At 42.9% G+C, this 20853-nt stretch overlaps 1 protein-coding gene across 15 annotated transcripts in view; it reads right to left on the reverse strand.

Annotated features, from left to right (window-relative positions):
- Nucleotides 1–20853, reverse strand: part of MAP7D3 (MAP7 domain containing 3) — a 145756-nt gene that overhangs the window by 77075 nt on the left and 47828 nt on the right. For 6 of the 15 annotated variants that reach the window (XM_089672243.1, XM_089672241.1, XM_089672236.1 and 3 more), the window contains exons 5-7: nt 19254–19359; nt 9280–9375; nt 4388–4492 (exon numbers count right to left, since the gene is read on the reverse strand). In XM_089672243.1, coding sequence (XP_089528369.1) covers nt 4388–4492; nt 9280–9375; nt 19254–19359 — 307 coding nt within the window. Of the gene's footprint in view, nt 1–1423; nt 1523–4387; nt 4493–9279; nt 9376–19253; nt 19360–20853 lie in introns of all 15 variants that reach the window. The other 9 variants (XM_089672229.1, XM_089672232.1, XM_089672235.1 and 6 more) reach the window with 3 other exon arrangements.

Consider the following 20853-nt stretch of genomic DNA (forward strand, 5'->3'; position numbering starts at 1 on the left):
TTTGAGATGTATTCTTCTGTGGGGGTATATTGTTGTAAATGAGGGTGCTTAGGGATATATACGGTAAGGGAGACGTTGTATAGCAGCCGCAGATTCTGTTATGAAGTAGAGACATTATAAGTACGGAACATTACTGGCACCTTTCCCTGCTTTAATATGGCAGCCATGGTCTCGGAGCCATTGAGAGGAGGGGTATAAGTGCGGCCGATCAGTCCGACGCACACACCCCTTATGATTAAGTCCTGGAAGTGATGAAACGCGTCAAAGGGAAATGACGTCGGATGCACACGGAGGAACCGGAAGTGGCGGAGTGGCCATCTTGGATAGTAGAAATTCTTACCAAACACTCCTGGAAGCTGCTTGGACACTGCAGAGGTTTGGAGCCATGGGAATATGGCGGTTTTATTATTTATTTAACGTAAGAGCAATAATAAAGTATATTCTGAACATTATATACACTATATCCTTTCCATATATCATGTACATCTGTGGAGCATGGATACTATGAGTACTATGGAGTACTCCTGCTAAAGCCCTGATGACATCTAGGAGAAGCATCTATGAGGCTGTGATGACATCAAAAAGATTAATACTCAGGCTGGGAAGGCAGTCTTTGGAATAAATTTAATATACCCCGTTTATGGCCATTTGGTAAGGGTATTTATTCCTTATACTTTAGAAGTGTACACGGCTATTGTCACTTGGACTATTTTAGTTCACAAGAGTGATTCACCATCACGGTTGTTACACGTTTCACTTATGTGGTCACACTTGATTTGAAGTTGCACAGAGCATATTGCATAGTTAATTTTTGATCATTTGTATATAAGGGTAACGCACTATATAAGTTTTTCTTTTTTTGGAGGTTCACATTGTACGTTGGAGCCATTTGGAGGGCTCGCTAACCAGGATATGGGATTTTTCCTTATTGGAATCTGAATTGGGAATGACTTTAATTTTGGACACGAGTATATCATTTTGTTTTTGGAGACTATATGTTTTCACGTGTTTTTCACATTTTTTGATTTTTATTGATTTTTTGTATTTTAGTAGGGTTTGCGCATATTGGGGTAGTATTAAGATTATTACACTTTCAAGGGTGAAAGTTAGACTTGTATGCTATAGGGTGTTAGTTGTTTATTTTTGTATATATTTGGATACCATATTTTATTTAATCTAGGATTCCCTAATTATTCCATATTTGGAAAACCTACTTAATAGAAGAATATAATTTAGTTTCATGATGACCATGAATGGTAAAGCTGGGAACCCTGGCGATGATTTTCCCACAAGTTTCTAAGATATTAGAAGCTGACACGTAATTTGCCTTGCCAGCAACCACAAAAAGCTGAAATTGGTTAGAGCTGGCCTAAAAAAAAAAATCAAAAATCAAAAGTTAGTGTATATAAACTAAAATCTGCACCTTTATTGTCCTGGTTGGAAACCCTAGGCGAGAAGGGCTGTGGACTGAGAGGAGTTTTGTTACTCAGTCTGCTTAATGATGAACTCCTCTGCTTTGCACCTGTGAAAAATGCAAAGTTAACAAGTCTGGACAAAGGGAAAAAAATAAGTAGATCTGAGAGTGCCACAGAACAAATTGATATACTGTATGCCTGTGTAAATAATAAAATAAAGTCAAAATAGAATGAAAAACAGAACTCCTATAGACTGGCAAAGACCATACAACACAGAGTGGATTAATTCCCTTTTGTCTAACCTTTTAACAAGCCAAGAACATTCCATAAATCATGGCTGTTTAATTCTCTGCTAGCCAATAACAAATTGAGCATATTGTGCAAATTAAAGAGTTAAAATTAAACCCTTGTGTTGAAATCGTGTTTAATTTCAGCTATGGCTTGTCAGTGAAATGCTGAATTTATGCAATTTCACAACTGGACCAGTTCTCACCTGTGCACAGGATCATATATATATATATATATATATATATATATATATATATATATATATATATATTTTTTTTTTTTTTTTTTTCACAAATTAATGATCAGTCAAAAAAATCTAATGGTAGGTGTATTGTAAACACAGACAGAATAGCAACAAAAAAATTCAAAAGAAATGCATGTCTAACAAATGATGCACTGATTTGCATGTTCATGAGGGAAATAAGTACTGTATTTGATCCCCTTCACAAAACATGACTTAGTTATTGGTGGCAAATCCCTTGTTGGCAATCTCAGAGGTCACACGTTTTCTGTAGTTGGCCACCAGGTTTGCACACATCTCAGGAGGGATTTTGGCCCACTCCTCTTGGCAGATCCTCTCCAAGTCATTAAGATTTGGTGGCTGATGTTTGGCAACTTGAACTTTCAGCTCCCTCCACAGATTTTCAATTGACTTAAGGTCTGGAGACTGGCTAGACCACTCCAGGACCTTAATGTACTTCTTCTTGAGCCACTCCTTTGTTGCCTTGGCCGTGTGTTTTGGGTCATTGTCATGCTGGAACACCCATCCACGACCCATTTTCAATGCCCTGGCTGAGGGAAGAAGGTTGTCGCCCAAGATTTGACGGTACATTGCCCCGTCCATCGTCCCTTTGATGCGTTGCAGTTGTCCTGTCCCCTTAGCAGAAAAACACCCCTAAAGCAGAATGTTTCCACCACCATGTTTGACAGTTGGGATGGTGTTCTTGGGGTCATAGGCAGCATTCCTCCTCCTCCAAACATGGCGAGTTGAGTTGATGCCAAGGAGCTCGAGTTTGGTCTCATCTGATAACACTTTCAACCAGTCCTCCTCTGGATCATTCAGATGTTCAGTGGCAAACTTCAGATGGGCCTGGACACGTGCTTTCTTGAGCAGAAGGACCTTGTGGGCACTGCAGGATTTCAATCCTTGTCGGCGTAGTGTGTTACCAATTGTTTTCTTGGTGACTGTGGTCTCAGCTGCCTGGAGATCATTGACAAGATCCTCGCGTATAGTTCTGGGATGATTCCTCAATGTTCTTCTGATCACTGACACTCCACGAGGTGAGATCTTGCATGGTACACCAGACCTAGGGAGACTGACAGTTGTTTTGTGTTTCTTCCATTTGCGAATGATTGCACCAACTGTTGTCACCTTCTCACCAAGCTGCTTGGCGATAGTTTGGTAGCCCAGTCCAGCCTTGTGTAGGTCTACAATCTTGTCCCTGACATCCTTGGACAGGTCATTGGTCTTTGCCATGGTGGAGAGTTTGGAATCTGATTGTTTGATTGCTCCTGTGAACAGGTGTCTTTTATACAGGTAACAAAATGAGATTAGCAGCACTCCCTTTAAGAGACTGCTTCTAATCTCAGCTTGTTACCTGTATGAAAGACACCTGGTAGCCAGAAATCCTGCTGAATGATAGGGGATCAAATACTTATTTCCCTCATGAACATTGAAATCAGTGCATAATTTATTAGACATGCATTTCTTTTGAATTCTTTGTTGCTACTCTGTCTCTCAGTGTTACAATACACCTACCATTCAATTTTTAGACTGATCATTTCTTTGTGAGTGGGCAAACATTCAAAATCAGCAGAGGATCAAATACTTATTTCCTTTACTGTATATATATTCGTCACTACATAAAGTACCGGTAATAATATTACTATATACAATCATAAAGCAAATGTAATAAAAAGTAATTTAAACCACCAAACACCTACTTAGGACACATAAATCCCTAAGGCTGGCCACACACACAAACACACAGAGTTTCATTCAGCTTGCAAACTGAGCAAAAGGAATCTAACGGATTTCTCTAGTTATGCTAAACACGGATGGATGTGCTCTCAGCTAATGTATTCAGAAAGCTGGCATCTGCAGCTGTCAAAATACTTGAACAGCGTCTGCATTCAATTAGATGCAAGCGCTGCTTGGCTGAACGTTTCCACCTGGCTCTTTCGACAAAAGTCAACTGAATTATTTTTTGTTGAGCTTGGTGGTACTGACAGAAGAACCCACAGCTCGAATCTCAGTCAATTTATCAGGAACTGGCTAAAATTCGAACAATATACAGCAGCCTTAAGACCTCTACGACATAATATTATGACAAATATTAGATATATCCACCCATTGGAGGCCTGGGACTACATTTTGGCCAAGTAACAGTCCCCCCCCCCCCCAAAAAAAAAAAGCACACGAAGGAAGGTTTTGGGATTTAATAAAGGTAATATTAGGCACTGAGGTGTCAGAGCTTCTAGTTTTAAATGATTAAAACAGGTGACAGGTTTACTTTATGAGGAAATTAAAGCATAAAATACCTCTAAGCAGGATTTCAGGATAGAATATGTTCTATAACAATGCTCCATTATGATGAAAAACATTTGCCTTTATTGCACTACAGTACAAGTTCAGCTCATATGTATCAATATTGTTAAGACATCCTAAAAAAAAAAAAAATTACCTTTTTCTGAAGAAGTTTGAAGAGTGGCAGATGAAGAGGACAATCGCTTATTCATGACGCTGTCTGCCTGCTTTAAATTACATGCTGAAGTGGAGCGCTTGTTTGCTGAAGGGGAAAAAAAAAAACAAAAGACAGTGCGTTACGACTAGAGATGTAAAATTTACAGACATTTTGAAGCCAAGAGAAAATGTTTTTTTCCCTGTTTTTTCCAGAAAAGAAATAATTTTTTTTTGATAATTTGGAAAAAATTCAGTGTGGAGTAATTTTACAAATTGAAAGCCATTTTTTATTTTTTGTTACACTGCAAATTGCAGCTTTGCTCTCAGCAAAAACTGCACTTTGGAAAGGATTCCAAACTCTAGATGTTGGTCTAGACCAGGGGTGGGCAAACTTTTTGACTTGAGGGCCGCAATGGGTTCATATATTGGACCCGGGGGCCGGACCAAGAGTAGATGAATGATGTGTATGTGTCATCCATAGTAAGTATAGTAATATTCCCCCATAGTAAGCATAGTAATTAATCCCCCATATAGTAATTCATCCCCCATATAGTAATTCATCCCCCACATAGTAATTCATCCCCCACATAGTAATTCATCCCCCCACATAGTAATTCATCCCCCCACATAGTAATTCATCCCCCACATAGTAATTCATCCCCCACATAGTAATTCATCCCCCATATAGTAATTCATTCCCCCTAGTAATTCATCCCCCCTATAGTAATTCATCCCCCCCATAGTAATTCATCCCCCCTATAGTAATTCATCCCCCATATTAAGTCCCCAAGTCCCCCCTGTGTCAATTCACTTACCTTTGCTCCGCACGTTCCTCTCGCCGTATTCCCGCGCCGTTCCGGTGTAGCATGAAAATCTGTCTCCTATGAGGATCTGTCCCCCTCGACTTATCTGCGCATGTGCCAGTTTCAGGCATTAGCAGCCGATCGGCGATCTCCGGCACATGCGCAGATATGTCGAGGGGGACAGATCCTCATAGGAGACAGATTTTCATGCTACACCGGTCTTCAGGGCGGACTGTGAGAGGAGCCTCGCGGGAGCCTAGCTCCGCGGGCCGGATTAAAAGGTCCGCCGGGCCGTAGTTTGCCCATTACTGGTCTAGACAAAGACATTCAAACTTACTGACCAAATTTACCTCTTACCTGCCAGTGATATTAAAAGCGAAAAAAAAAAAAAAAAAAAAAAAAAAAAAAAACACCAAAACAACATATGTGATATTTACCTGCTTTGTGCAGTGGTTTTGCACAGAGAAAGAACCCCCGAACCTCCTCTTCTAAGGTCCCTGGGTGGCGCTCATGGCCACTCCCTCCTGCCGAATGTCCCCACAGCAAGCAGCTTGCTATGAAGGTACCCAAGCAGGCTTGTTCCAAACTATTCATCCACACACAGAATGCAGCTCGAATCCACCCCCAGCTCTCTCTTCATTGGTTCACTGGCTGTGATTGACAGTAGCAGGAGCCAATGGCTGCTGTCTTAGCCAATGAGGAGGGAAAGTTTCAGGGGAGCCACTGTATCAAGAAGGGGCTCGGGTAAGCATTGAGAAGGGGGGTGGGGACTGCTGCACACAAAATGTTTTTTACCTTCATGCATAGAATGCATAAATGTCAAAAACCTTGAGCCTTTACAACCACTTTAAGGCCTGAGGAGGACAGGAACTAACTCTATATCCCAACAATCACCCAACTGTAGGAGGTACAAGATGGAGCATACAAGCAAACTAAACTGCATCCTTTCCAATGCAGTGCCCCCTAGTGGCAGAAAAGCATATTTCTCTTGTTTGAGAACTTCATTGAGAAGTACAGTGTTACCCGATTCATATTCCAGGATTTGATTTGCTTGTATTCAGCTGAAATAAATTGCAATAATTTAAGACTTTACATAAAGTCTTAAATTATCAAATTGCTTTTAATGTCACCTTAATTATCAAGGTCTTCATGTTATATAGTTTGAATGCCATGTCATAGATATTATTTATCATTGTAAAGAACAAATTCTACACTTTTTTTTTTTAATTTTTCCCAGAAAAATAAAACGGGTTTGGAAAAAAAAAGTTTTTCCCCAACATTTCTGGAGGTTGTTTTTTCCAGGCAAAGTAAGGGTCTCCTAGGTATAAAAAGTAATCTTTCCATGAAGATTTTTTAACTTACTAGAATATCCTAGCGCCAACTTTTCCCTTAAAGATTTCACAGCATGCATGTAATATACAGTATTGTGGAGGAAACAAAAAAACCCTGCATGCTTGAGTTAATGGTGCTCAGAAAAAACCCTCATAAGATGTCAGGAGAGGAACCTTGAGAGGATTTCTTTCACTAAATTTACAATATAAAAAAAATAAATACATTGCGACACAAAAAAAAAAAAAAAATCTGTTTATCTTGTTTGACTTAAAAGATGTAAATATTCAAGTGTGAATCAGGTCTAAGGATATAGGTCAATGTGTACGTTTTATTATTTAAATATCTCATGTGACACAATACTTAAGATTCAAGCTTCAAACTGCAGAAAATATGTAGCATGTTTAGACTCATGCAGCAAAATGGCTGAGAGGCATGAACTGTTACTCCGCTTCTTCAATTTTGTGCCAATGTTTTTAAAATATTTGAACTAAGCAATATACGCTTTCAGTTTGAATCAGAGACTGTGGTGGCTGGGCAGAAGGACTATGACAAAATGTGTGAGCCTAGGTAGCGGGGTAGCCACCTACAGATAAAAATTCTGCAAATTTTAGTGCCAGTTCACACCACATGCACTCCAGTATGTCTTTTGCTGCATCAAAAAAAGCATGGAAAATAGCTTATATGGTTTCCAAAGGCATAGTTCACAACAATTCCAAGGAGTTCCAGAAAAAAAAAAAAAAAAAAAGTACAACATGCTGCATTTATTCCTGCACTGGACTGTACTGGAACATGGTAAAACACATCAAAATTGCACTGGAATGTATAAAAAACACACCAGACTCCAGTACAGTAAAAGAAAAAAAAAAGTGTTAAAAAGCATGCATGCAGAAACGCATCTGTAATGGATCTGGTGTGTGTATTTGTGGTGTGAACCGGGCCTTAGCATTCCTACACAGTTGAAAACAGATGCCACATTTCATATCATTATCCTACTTGAATTCAAAGTGTTGGCCACTTTTGACACCTTTCTTGAAAAGGCTTAGTGACCAACACTGCAGTCTATATACATGGAATTTGCATGGAAATATTTTGATTTGTGTAAGTTTTCACTTGGTACACTGGTTGGATGGAAGGCTACAGATCCATTTTCCCTAGTATTTATTTGTGTGACCTAAAGAAATCTATAATCACAGCATATATTTTCATTGTATAACATTAACATTGCAATATAAACAATAGTTATTTTTGATAATCCACTCTAAGATTACTTCAAAAAATCTCCTTTCATGTTGAGTTTTACATGTATGCTGGTCATCTCTTTCCACAACTTACTAGATTCCCTGCATGCTTTGCAATTTACTTTCAATTTCTAAGGACTACATATCCCATGATGCCTTGCTGCCTGCAAGCTGTGATTGCTGTACTGACCATGCCTCCTGAAACTCCTCCTCTCAGCACTTCCATTTGTAGTTCAGAAGGCAGACTCTGAATTCTGTGGCACCGCAGTGCCTACAAACATGGCATGGAATGAATGTGGGGGCTATTTACAAAAACTGGAGAGTGCAAAATCTGGTGCACCTCTGCATATAAAACAATCAGCTTCCGGGTTTTATTGCCAAAGTTTAATTGAACAAGCTGAAGTTAGAAGCTGATTGGCTACCATGTACAGCTGCAGCAGATTCTGAGAGCACCAGTTTTAGTAAATCTACCCTTATGCGTAACAGAATTCAAGGAAGTAAACGTGTGGGGATCTTCACAAAGCAAGTTTACAAATTCAAGATTGTTCAGATTTATATCAGTAGGCTATAAATAATTGAAATACAATGTGGAAATGAATATATGATTTTACATTTTGACCACAGATACACTTTAAGGGCCGATGCACACCACAATGTCTGCGTTCTAGACTCATTTCTGCATGCGTGATCTTGATATGTTCCGGTACATCCCCCCCCCCTTTTTTTCTTCTTTCATCTCAGTGAAGGACATGATGTGTTTTGCTGTGTTCCAGATGCATTCCATACAGAACAAAATGCAGCACGTTCTACTTTTGTTGACATAACTGGAATGCACTGCACTGGTGTAAATTAGGACCATGGAGACCATGCTAAACATCATCCATGTGTTTTTGATTTTTTGATGCAGAATAAAACACACTGGACTGCATCTGGTGTGAACCAGCCCTAAGTAAAAGACATTTGCCACATTAGTGAGTTAGTTTCAAGCAATTTAGCTTTTACCATCAGAATGTAGATATGTATACCTTTGCATGCAGTGATTCAACAAAATAGAGAAGACTGTCAAGAACAGCCCAGTACCCATACTAGATTTGGGTTTAACCTTTCAATGACAAAATAACGTTTTTTTGTCCAGGTATGTTGAGTGTATATTTAGTGATGGGGATATTAAACCATGCAGAGGAAAAATAAAACATTTCCTAGAATGCTAGTAACATATAAATGAAAAGAAAACACAAAATGTTAATAGCTGATATATTTATGACAACCATAATGGCTATGCCTTGGCTGGGTGTACCTGCTGCCCATATGTAACACAGAAGCCACTGCTGCCATAGAGAGCAAAAAGAGAACTCAGAAAAATGGTGTCACTAGTTTCAAGTGACAGGCTGAATACTGTTAGGGTAGCACAATGTCTTCCTGTACTCTTTGTGGGTGACAGGTACACCAATAAAAAAAAATAAATAAAAGGACAGCTACTATTGGAGGTTAATAAAAGCAGGAAATACATAAATATATACCACTAGGTCCACTCTTATCTTCTGCCTGTGCCAATTCAGTGGAAGTATTTTTGATTATATTATCTACAGAGCTGGGAGAACCACTTCTTGGGGCACCTATGTGAGGATATAATGTAAACAGGTGGATAACAGTCACATATTTGAATGTGTTTTTTAAAATCACAGCAAGCAACATTACCAAAAAAAAAAACCCAACAGTCATTATATTCACATTCTGCAGAAAGGCATCACACACAAAAATTGTACAGCTCGTCATAGAGCATCCAAAAATGAAAGGGATGAAAGAATTTTATATAGCTCTTGTTCCTTTAATTTAATGATTTAAGACTAAGTAGTACCAAATACCTGTATGTATAGGGATGAATTAAGCATCATTCACACGGGGTAATTACCTGCCTGCCCAGTGCAGAGCTATGTTGGGTCGGCAAGGTGATGCACAGGTGGTTCCATACATCACTTTGTCGGCAGTCTCAAAGATATCTACCGGGACACGAAGCTGCATGGACACAGCCCGTGGTGTCCCAATGTGACATCCTTGCGAGTGCAAGAACCCTAAACACACCCAGGGCGAGTTTGAGACACACACCTGCACACACATAGATGCCATATTGGGGCACCGCTTCTCTCACCTGTGCATACCCTTGCTGGCACAACACGGCCCTGCACAGGGCAAGCAAGTCCCCCTCCCCCCTTCCCCTCCACTGACTTAAATATGGTAACCTGAAATACACAATTCTGGTACAGGAAGTTGCTGTACCAACCACATTCAAATTGGTACATTAAATCTAATTCGATAAAAAAAAAAATGAAGTGTGTTCTGAAATTGTCACCACCCCTAAACAATGAAAGATACACAGAAGTTGTCCCACTTGGGATTGTGAAGGCAATTAGCTACAACTGTGTTATAAAACTTGTATTTTTTTGTACTCACCGTAAAATCCCTTTCTCGGAGTTCAATGACGGACACAGCATCTCCTTATCCATAACAAAGATTATATTATCTTTTTTTTAAAAAAAGATATTATATTTTTTGTAGTGTGCACAAAAAATCAAATTTTTTCTTATGTTCATTGACTGACACATCATCTCCTTCTTATCCATAAAATAGGGATGTCCCCAAGTAGTGCCACAATGAGGGGTGGGCAAACCGATCAGTGGAGAGAAAAAAAAAACAAAAAAACCCAGGGCAACAAGCCAACACTCCGGAAGACCCCAAAGAGGGTGCCCAGGAACCCTAAACAGCCGCTTGAAAAACTTTGCAGTTAAATCTAGCATCAGAAGACGCCAACACATCAACCCTATAGAACTTGGTAAACGTGTGCACAGACGGCCAGGTCACTGCTTTGCAAACTTAAAAAACAGATGCCTGATGTCGGAGTGCCCAGGAGGCGTTTACCACCCTAGCGGAGAACGCCATAACCGGGAAGGGAAGTTCGCGCCAATTAATGGCATAGGCCTATAACCTGTCCAATCGTCTGTCGAATCCAATAGGAATTAGTGTCAGAAGAGGCTGCCAGACCATCCGTCAGAACAAAGAAAGAATCAGACTTCCGAAATGCAGCCGATACCAAAAGGTACATGCGAATCACGTGAACCACATCCTGGTAGTGCAGTGTCACCTTTTCAGGGTGCGTTGGTCCAGGACACAGGGAAGGAAAGGCAATATCCTCAAATGCAAATCTGACACCTTTGATAGAAAAGAAGGGGGAGGTCGAAGTACCGCCTTCACCTTGTGCAAAACCATATAAGGCAGCTTACAGGACAAAGACGCCAACTCCAACACCCACCGTGCAGAAGTGACAGCAACAAGGAAGGCAACTTTTTGCAAAAGTGAAAGCTGGGGTATATCCTGTATGCTCTCAAAGGGAAGCTTCTGAAGAACTGACTGCACCAAATTCAAATCCAACGGTGGCAAAGGGGAGCGCTCGGGAGGGACCACATGAAAAACCCCCTGAATGAACGTGTGAACCAAAGAATGCATGGCCAAGGGTCGCTAAAAGAAAACAGCCAGAGCATAAATTTGACCATTGATCATACTCGAAGCAAGCTTCTGATCCACACCACTTTGGAGGAAGGCCAACAGCCGAGCCACAACGAAGGAATGAGGATGGAACCCCAAGGCTTCACACCAACCAATACAGGCTCTCTAGGTGCGATGATAAATCTTCCAGAAGGTAGACTTACGGGCCTTTAACATAGTCGAGATCACTGAGCCAGACAACCCCCTGTCCTTCAGAACCTGGCACTCAGCCATGCCATCATAGCCACGATGGTAAAGCAGGGAAAGCTGGGTGGAAGACCTCCCTTGAGACAGAAGGTCTTCCCAAAAGAGGCAGCCTCCAGGGGGAATCCCCTACCAATTGCACCACATCGGCATACCACAGACGAGGCCAGTCCGGAGCCCAAGGATGACCGGGATCCCTTTGGCCTCTATCCTGGGTATTAGATGAGAAATCAGACGGAGGGGTGGAAGGCAAAGATGAGAGTGTACTGATCACCACTAGCGCATCCGTCGCGTCCGCCAAGGGATCCAATGATCTTGCTATGAACTATGGAACCTTTTGAATGAGGTGGAAAGCCAGCAGATCCATGTCCGTGTCCCCCAGCGAATGCGGAGTTGTAGGGACCAATCACCTTCATCCAGCGTCTGATGGCTGAGATAATCTGCTTGCCAGTTTTTAACACCTGGAATGTGTATGTCAGACAAAGCTGGAACAACCCTCTCCGCCCATCGCAGAATGTGAGATGCCTCCAGCACCGCTGCTGCATTTCTCGTGCCCCCCTGATGATTGACATGCGCTACCCACAGTGGCGTTGTCTGATTGAATCCTGGTCGGCAGACCTGACAGACGATCCGTCCAATGTGCAAGTGATGGAAGCCATCCCTTGGCTTGTTCCGAATCAAGCATTAGCCCCAGATACTTCAGGAGCTTGGCCGGGGTCAACACTGACTCCCTGAGGTTCAGGCTCCACCCAGAGTCCCGTAGGGAACGCATAGTGATCTCCACACTATCTAGTAGAGACTTGCGAGTATCCGCATACAGGAGCAAATCGTCCAAGAAGCCGATCACCGCGATCCCCCCATTGTCTCAGTAAGGCCAAGACAGGAGCTAGGACCCTGATAAACACCCGGGATGCGGAAGCTAGACCAAAAGGGAGTGCCACAATTGGTAATGCGCTTCCCCGATGGCAAAACGTAGGAAGCGCAGTTGCCCCTCGCAAATGGGGATGTGCAAGTAAGTGTCCTTGATGTCCAAGAAGGCCAGCTAACTCAACGGAGGGAGGCTACCACCGAGTGAATAGATTCCATCTTGAACTTGTGAACCCACACAAAGGTATTTAGGACCTTGAGGACCAGCATCAGGCAAACTCCGTCCACCTTGGGAACTGTGAACAGATAGTTCAGTAGACAGTAAAAGCTTCGACAACGATCTGAGGCAGGCACCGGGACGATCACTCCGCGGAGGAGCAGTTCCTGCAGCGCTCCGTACACGGACTGCAGGCGCCGCCGCTGAAAAGACAGTCGCCCTGAAAAGGCACGTCCACCAAGGCCTTTTTGGAGGTCTGTCCACCGACCAACACTTGAGCCAAAGGACCCACCAGAACACCCTGGTCGAGACAGAGAGTTTAAAAAGAAGTGGAGCTGCATCAAGGGAGGTGTCGCAAGTGTACTTCAATCCCTGGACCAACTGATCCGTCATTTCCACATACACTTGGGACAACTGACTAGAAGTTAAGGCTTGTCGCACAGCCTAGGCCCATTCAGTCAGTGACTGGGATACCAAGGCCGTAGTCAACCTAGTCTCAGCGCCGATAATGAACATAAAGTCGGCTACCGCCTCCGCCCTGCGGATCCTTAAAAAAAAAAAAAAAAAAAAAAAAAAAAAGATAGATTCCTCCACCGGGATCAACGTGGTTTTGTTAAGCCTGGAGATGGGAAGATTCACCACTGTCAGAGAGGTCCACTTCTTCAGCAGTGCATCCTCAGAAGGGCAATGCACTGTGAAGCATTTGGAGAGTACAAACGGACGCTTCAGCCGACTCCAATCCTTATAGACAAATTTGTAAAAATTACTCGGGGTAAGGGAAAAACCTTGGCAACACAAGCCAGCCTGTGCATACCAAAAGGGACAGGCACCACATCTGCCACCCCCGAAGAGTCCTCAATCTTTAGAGATTCACACACCAAAGCAGTAAGTGCTGCTACCAAGGTCTTCTGTGCAGCTGAAGAGGCAGAGGACCCGTCCTCCTCATCCGAGGAATCAGGGATGCTTCATCAGGATCCGTGGCAGCCGGATCCGGTTCGGTCTCAAAATCGTCTGAGGATGTAGGCAGGGGGCATGTCTTGCTCACCTTGCGGCTGCCTCCACACAGGACACAAAACTCCAAGACGGCCGAAAACATGTCAAGGGAAACTGAGGGACCCGAGATGTGCAGCATGCTCCTGGGATTCCATGGGACCAGCCCCTCCAATAAGCACAACTGCAAAAAGGTGACCCCAAACAAGGGCAAAGTTCAGAAGACCACCCCCAGGGTGTGCCAGAAGGTAAACGGGAGGGAGGGGGAGAGAGAGAGAGAGACCGAACTCCCCCAGCCAACGTCTGTCGCCTGAACTTCTCAGACAGCAACAAAATGGCCACTGCGCTGGACACTAGAGGCTGCTGGCAGAAAACACCTGGAAAATGGCAGCTGCAACTACAGTATCATGGCCACTGGCCATCCCAGCCACACTGCGGCACGGCCCGCACCCCCAACATTAGGTAGGCCCTCCAAACAACACGGTAACCCCCCACAGCAGAGCAAAGCCACTCCACCCCCCCAGGTTCATCCAGACAACGCCGCAAGAGGGGAGGGGAGGCAGGCTGAGTGGGACCAGTCACTACCAGGACTGGTTAACAAACAGGCACCCAGCCCAAGCCATCACTGTGACTGGCAGTGACCCCCGGAACCAGGTTATCTAGGGTGTTGCTGTGTGGGGAGCAGGGGGGAGTTGGGTGAGGGGAGAGGGTACTCGTTACCAATCCAGCGGAGCATGCGGGTGAAGCTTCCGTGACAGATCCTCCTCTCCACCGAAGTGGGGGGGGGGGGGGGGCTGTCGGCCAGGGGTAAACTGTGACACAGACTATACGCGTCCGGTCATATGTGATACCAAGTAACTAAAAGTGGCTTCAGCCAGAAGGTTTCATCCCGAATATGGCCTCCAAAAAATCCTCAGTGTCAAAAGGGGAATGAACTACAGTCCCATACCCGGAAGAGATGGGTATGGGACTGGGACTGTAGTTCAATTCCCCAGATCGGTTGATTGAACTACAGCAGCTTCCATTTGGTTTTAATATATATATATATATATATATATATATATATATATATATATATATATATAAAGGCTGTAGGCGTATTTTGCTACACATGCATCAGTTGGTATCTCACACATTTTAAACCCCCGAGGAATGAATTTTTTTCTGGAAACACGTTGGGTGGTCCCACCTATCATCATCTTCAGATGGAAATGAAGATTTGCTTTTGTTAGTGGGCAATGTGGGATACTTCCTATGTAGGTTCTTTTTTGTGATGCAAGTATTTTACACAACCAGCCATTGAGTTTTTTTTTTTTTTTTTTACTATTTTATCATTTTGTATAATAATTTTTTTTTAATGTATCAGTTTTAGCGAATTACATCATAATTTAACTATCCAAGGCCCACCACCAGCACAATGGGTGGGAAGATCTGTGAGTGGGAATCCCCCGGCCCATCCTCAGATCTCCTGTGTTAAAGTGATTCTAAAGCTTTAAGTTTTTTTTTAACCTTAATGCATTTTCTGCAATGAGGTAACAAATCTTCTGTGGTCAGGACCCCTACCCCAGCCCACTCTTAAACTTTCCTGAGCCCGATCTCGACAGCGCTCTGCATGAGAGCAGAGGCCCTCTCCCTCCTCACAGGGCAGATTGATAGCATGCAGAGTCATTGGCTCCTGATGCTGTCAATCAAATCCTATGACGAAGAAGCGGGGCTGGTAAAAAACCCTGCTGTGTGTATGGACGCCACTCACACCTGTTTGTGTGGGCCTCTGGTGAAACTTTGAAAGATGAAGGGAGATTTGTAAATCATGGTCTGTTCCCACCAAAGTTCCACCACACTCTCGGGTGAGCTTAGGATTCTTCAGGGCGTTTCCAGTCTGCGCAGAAGAATGTCTCAAATAGGTATAGTAGAAATGTTTCTGCAGTTCTAAGAGCTCTAAAAAACCCAAGGTTTGGAACAGAAGGCTGATTCTCTAGATTCGGGGTCTGAAACAACCCGCTCCTGTTAAATTTAATTAACGGCAAATGACTGCAGTGCCTAAAAAAAAAAAATAATTTTCAGGGTCAGACATATGGGACTTTGAGATCCTAGTCTCCATCTCTGATTTCGATTCAGACTCAGTTTGGTTTAGGGTCTCCATAGAGTCAGAGACTGACTTTGCAAGGGAAGGTGCTGGTCCATGGTTAGAGATTCTGTGGACAGATGGCCCCAGTAGATAAAAGCAAACAACTAAAATGTCTCGAGTGAATAGAGAGCTCCCGAAGCTTTGACACAGTAAAAAATAAACAAAAAAACGGCGGTGGTTGAAAATCTGAAATACACCCAATGTTGCAAACAGTGAGATGCTGTATGTCCAGTCCAGGTACAGCCCTCAAAGCTATGCTGAAGAAAGGGTGATGCAGAGAGTTGCAAAATAAACACCAGCTCGAGCAGCTATGTTGGTAAGAGCCCTATGACCCTCATGATGTGCCACCAGGAGTAATCTCGAGCTGGAGCGGTTAGCGGCCCCCATCACCTTGTCGATCTTTTCTTTGGGTAAGAAAAGCCTCTGGAACCTGGAGTCCACTACGTACCTCAGGAACAGTTTGGTCTGGGAGGGAGTCAATGAGGACTTTTCCCGATTGATGATCCACCCCAGCCATTCCAAGGTGAGGATTCATTTTTCCAGATCTCTCAGGACTTGTTGCTCTGAGAACCTGTACATCAACAGGTCATCCAGGTAAGGGATGAGGGAAATGCCCTGTAGGTGTACATACTCCACTACCTCGGTCAGGACTTTGGTGAAGATTCTTGGACTGGCCGCCAGCCTGAACGGAAGGGCTCTGAACTGCCAATGACTGACCCCCTTTCTCCGTGAATATAGTGAACCGCAAGAAGGCTTGGTATTCTAGGGCAATGGGAACATGGAAGTAGGCATCCCTGAGGTCTACCGTGGCCATAAGGACTCCTTTGAGTAGAAGTTTGCAGATACTGTAAACACTCTCTATACGGAACTTTTTGTACAGCAGAAAGTAACCTTTTTAGGTTTTTTCTCTGATGGCTTTGGGACCATGAAATTCTCTGATGGCTTTGGGACCACGAACACAAAAATCCCTGGAAAAGCTGGTCTGTCAGCACCAAGACAATTACCTCCTGATCCGTTAGATCCCTGATCCCCCCCAAGAGGTCCTCTACCCTTGCCCTGTCTCTGGGGGAAAGGGGGTCAACAAAAATACATGAGGGGGGAATGAAGAGAACGCCAACTGATACCCCTCCTTTATCAACTGCAGGATGTATGAGTTGTCCAAAATTTTCCCCCACTGCTGGAGGAACCTGGAGAGCCTTTCGCCCACTCTGGGAGTGTCAGTGGGGATCCTTACTGGTGGGTTTGGAGCTGGAAAAAAGGAAGCTCCCTTTCGGTCTCCCCTTACTGGCCCACTTCTTGGAAGGGTCCTTCCTAAGTTTGTGTTGGCTCTGATTAAGGGAGGCTCGAAAAAAACATCTTAGCCTTATCCCTCAATCTTGACAGGGAAATTTCTTTCCCTTTTCAGCGGATCTAGATAACACCTGTTCCAACCCTGAGCCAAACAGCAAGGAACTCTCAAAAGGCAGACCGCAGAGTTGGGTTCTTGATGTGTGATCACCCTCCCAGGGCTGAATTAACAATAGCTACCGCATTAGCTGATGTTTTGACCATCTCTACTGCAGCGTCAGCTAAATAGGAGACTACTTTACTGACCACTTCCAGGGATTGTAACACCTCTTCCGTCTGGACTTCCCCCTTTTTCTTGGAACCCCGAGAGACATGTTCAATTACACTATGCATCCAGGCATCAGTATTCCTAGTGATGCAAGCAGATGCCAAGGCTGGGGCCACGGTAGCGGCGTTAGCCTCCCAGGCTCTACGTAACAGGGACTCAGACCTACGGTCCATCTGATCCTTGATGTTACTCGAATCGTCAAAGGACAGGTCTGTCTTTTTAGACACTTGCGATAGCGCTGCATACAATCTGGGGGTCCTGAAGAATTTCTCTTCCTCCTCTTCCCCAAAGGGGTAACATCTTTTCCAGGTCAAGACTCTCCCCTGACTGGCCCACTTCCATCACAGCAGGGCTCCTTTGAGACTGCATTGCCTTCGCTGGGCCCTGGATATGTTTCCAGGGTTAAATTCCTGAAGTTCCTCACCGGCCTCATCAGGAAGGAAAGATGCTGACGGGGGCCGCCATCGTTAGGTACCGCCCCCACTGGAAGTAACTGAGAGCAAGGCTTGGAACACAGCCCTGCTCCTACTTCCAGTCCTGTGCCATCCAGAAGACTCAGGGAGCTTGGACCAGCGTCTGATCCCTTCTGGCCACAAGCTTCTACCCGCTAGAGTGACCACACAGCCCAGTCTTCTCCTGGACAGACCTCACTGCTACCCTGATGAGAGGGAGGAAGGACACTTGTCCCGGGAACGCCAGGCACTCTTTCCCAGTGCCTGGAAGGTTCCCTGCATTCAGAAAACCCCTGGATTGGGTAAGTGACCCCCAGGTGCAGCCTGCCCTCTCTGGCTCAGCTGTTCACCCCCCAGCCCCCCCCCCCCCCCCGGCCTGCGGTCAGAAAAAAATAAATGTTTCGCTGCCAGGAAACACAATCAAAAACTGTGGAGGGGAGGAAAGGGCGGGGAATTTAAACTCAATTTTTGATTGTGTTTCCTGTCAGATGGAACTGCTCAGGAGTGCTGTCCTGGAACATGACTGGAGAAATAGACTTTTTTCAGCAGAAAAGGCGTCCAACCTCCTAGGGAACAAGCAAAAAACTGAGGCATGCTGAGCAGAGGAGGGGTTATCCTGGGGCTGACCAACAATTTTTCTGTTTTCCAGTGCACCAACCTTCTGTAGACAACAGAATAACCGGTTTCTGAATTTGTGATCTCATATTTACCTGTTCTAATACGTGATGCAGATTATGATTACATATAATAGGATTTTTGTACTTCCTGTAAAAACTTTTTCTTGAAATCCATTGACAGATAGAAGAAGATGGTAATTCTTTAGATATTTGGATTATACTGTTCCTTCAGGAACTGTGGACACTTGTAAAAAAAAAAAAAAAAACCTTAAGCCATCCTCTGTATAACCTTTGCCTCCAACCACCATGCATCATTTTTGTGAACAAACAGTGAATAAAGGTTAAAACCACAAGGGTAGAACGTGTCCCTAAATGTACCTCATGAAAAATGTTACAGTACATTAAAAGAAAAAAAAAATCTTAGTTTCTTTAACAATAATATGGCAATTCTTAACTTTTGGATTGTTCAAAATCAGTTCAAGTGAGGGTTTGGCAATAGCCACCAAAAAGATCCAACGAATGCGGAAATCTTAGCATCAAGAGATAGGAAAATGAACACTTGAATGAAGGCAAGATAAAAAAAGGGAAGGCAAATATGGAACCTAGTGTTCCACAGCAGGACAGGTAAACAATCCCTAAAAGTAAACTGCAACCTGAAGAATGATAGACCTCAGCTTACAATGTGGAGGACAACCAATCATCCCACAAAAGGCGTACCAAGGATGTGGTAGCATTTCCTTCACATTCGATATGTTTATATCAGATTTGTAACATAAAAGGAACATTTTAGGAAGTTTATTCTTATATGCTATATATCTATTAGTAGCACTGGAAAGGTAAAAAAATAACCACCACCATACTTACTGGATTTATCAATGTCTCCCGACCCGCCCCATGACCATCGTTTCTGCCTCTGGTCTAACTGGCTACTGCGTTCAAGAGTACGTCGTAAGGTTGCTTCCCTGCGTTCCTACAACAAGAAAGAAATCTGGTTGCAATATACCACATAACTTCAACACCTAAAACATACATTTACTCTTTGTTGTCACTTTAAAAAACTAAAGTGGACCATCCCTCATACAGAGTAAGGATACTGCAGCAATATCTTAAATTTCCAACTACTAAGTCCCCAAGAGCCTTACCCACTGCAGAATCCCACAATTCTGGAGATGAAGTATTCGCTTTCTAAGAACACAAGGTTTTTACGTATATACAAATGTGATATTTTTATGCTCAGTCATAAGGAGCATATAACAGATTCATACATTTCTGCAGGAAATCCAAAGAGGATTTAAAAAAAACGGACACTCTAGTGTACAGACCTATTTGGAATATACTATTCTGAAAATCTATGGAAATATATTTGGATGGAATTACATTCATACCAGTGATTAAGGGACATATTCATAATCCTCGAATGAAACCAGATCACTCACCATTATGGATTTGATGGCATTGACATAATTTATAATATGGTGCACATAATTGTCAGTAATTAGAAGTTGATGATTAATCTATAGTAGCAACATTTTTGGGTTATGTTCAGTCAATGCAAATGGACAAACTTTATAAACAGCATGGGATGTAGATCGTTCTGTCTTAGCATAGTTTGCCTGTCTGTCCTTTCAAAAAAAAAAAAAATCATATCTTTTTAAATAAATAAGCTGATTGAATTCACATTCTTCTCTGGAATGGATGTATCCACTCATCCATGGCAAATAAAACCACATATTTATTTATATCAAGTTCAGACAGTCTATAACCCAACGGCTGTTTTTGACTCCCCCCCCCCCCCCCCTCCCCCCCCTTCCCCAAAGGCACCTGTGTGGCTGGAGGAAAAAAAAATGATTTTGACACCAATTAAAAAAAGAGGAAGAAATCTGAGGAGGTCAATTTAAGATGTAACATTAAGAGAGTAAACTTTACTTTACTTTACTTTATTACCTAAAATTCTGACAAAGCTAGAACAAATCAGATATAGTAAACAATTTAATATGTACAGAATATTGCCGCTGGGTTACAATTTTGACAGATTCCTTGACAAATGGAAGGGAGGTATGTAGAATCAACACTTTTGCTGTGTTTCTGTTTATATACAGATGAATATAAAAGTAAACTCGTAAACGTACCCACACGTACAACCAGATGCCTCTAGCAGCTGGTCTGTGTCCAAATAATTTAATTACATTTTCTTTCAAATGTTTATTAAATATTGCAATTTTATGATCTGAAAATTAGGCTGGCCATAGCATGAGATGATCAGCATCCAATGCACCAATTTCAGTCATCAGACATTTTGGGGGGAAAAGAAAAAAAATCATATTGCCGTTTTCTATGGAATTCAACTGCTGGAAAGATCAATACAGGTTACAATCTGACTTTGCAATATCTTTAAAATCTACTAACCAGTGCAAAGGCCTGAATTTTAAACTGACTGGATAGTTTAACCACCAGTTTGTAGATT

The sequence above is a fragment of the Staurois parvus genome, unplaced genomic scaffold (assembly GCF_062004578.1).
Source record: "Staurois parvus isolate SC_StPar_1 unplaced genomic scaffold, SC_StPar_1.0 ptg000123l, whole genome shotgun sequence".
NCBI classification, from domain to species: domain Eukaryota; kingdom Metazoa; phylum Chordata; class Amphibia; order Anura; family Ranidae; genus Staurois; species Staurois parvus.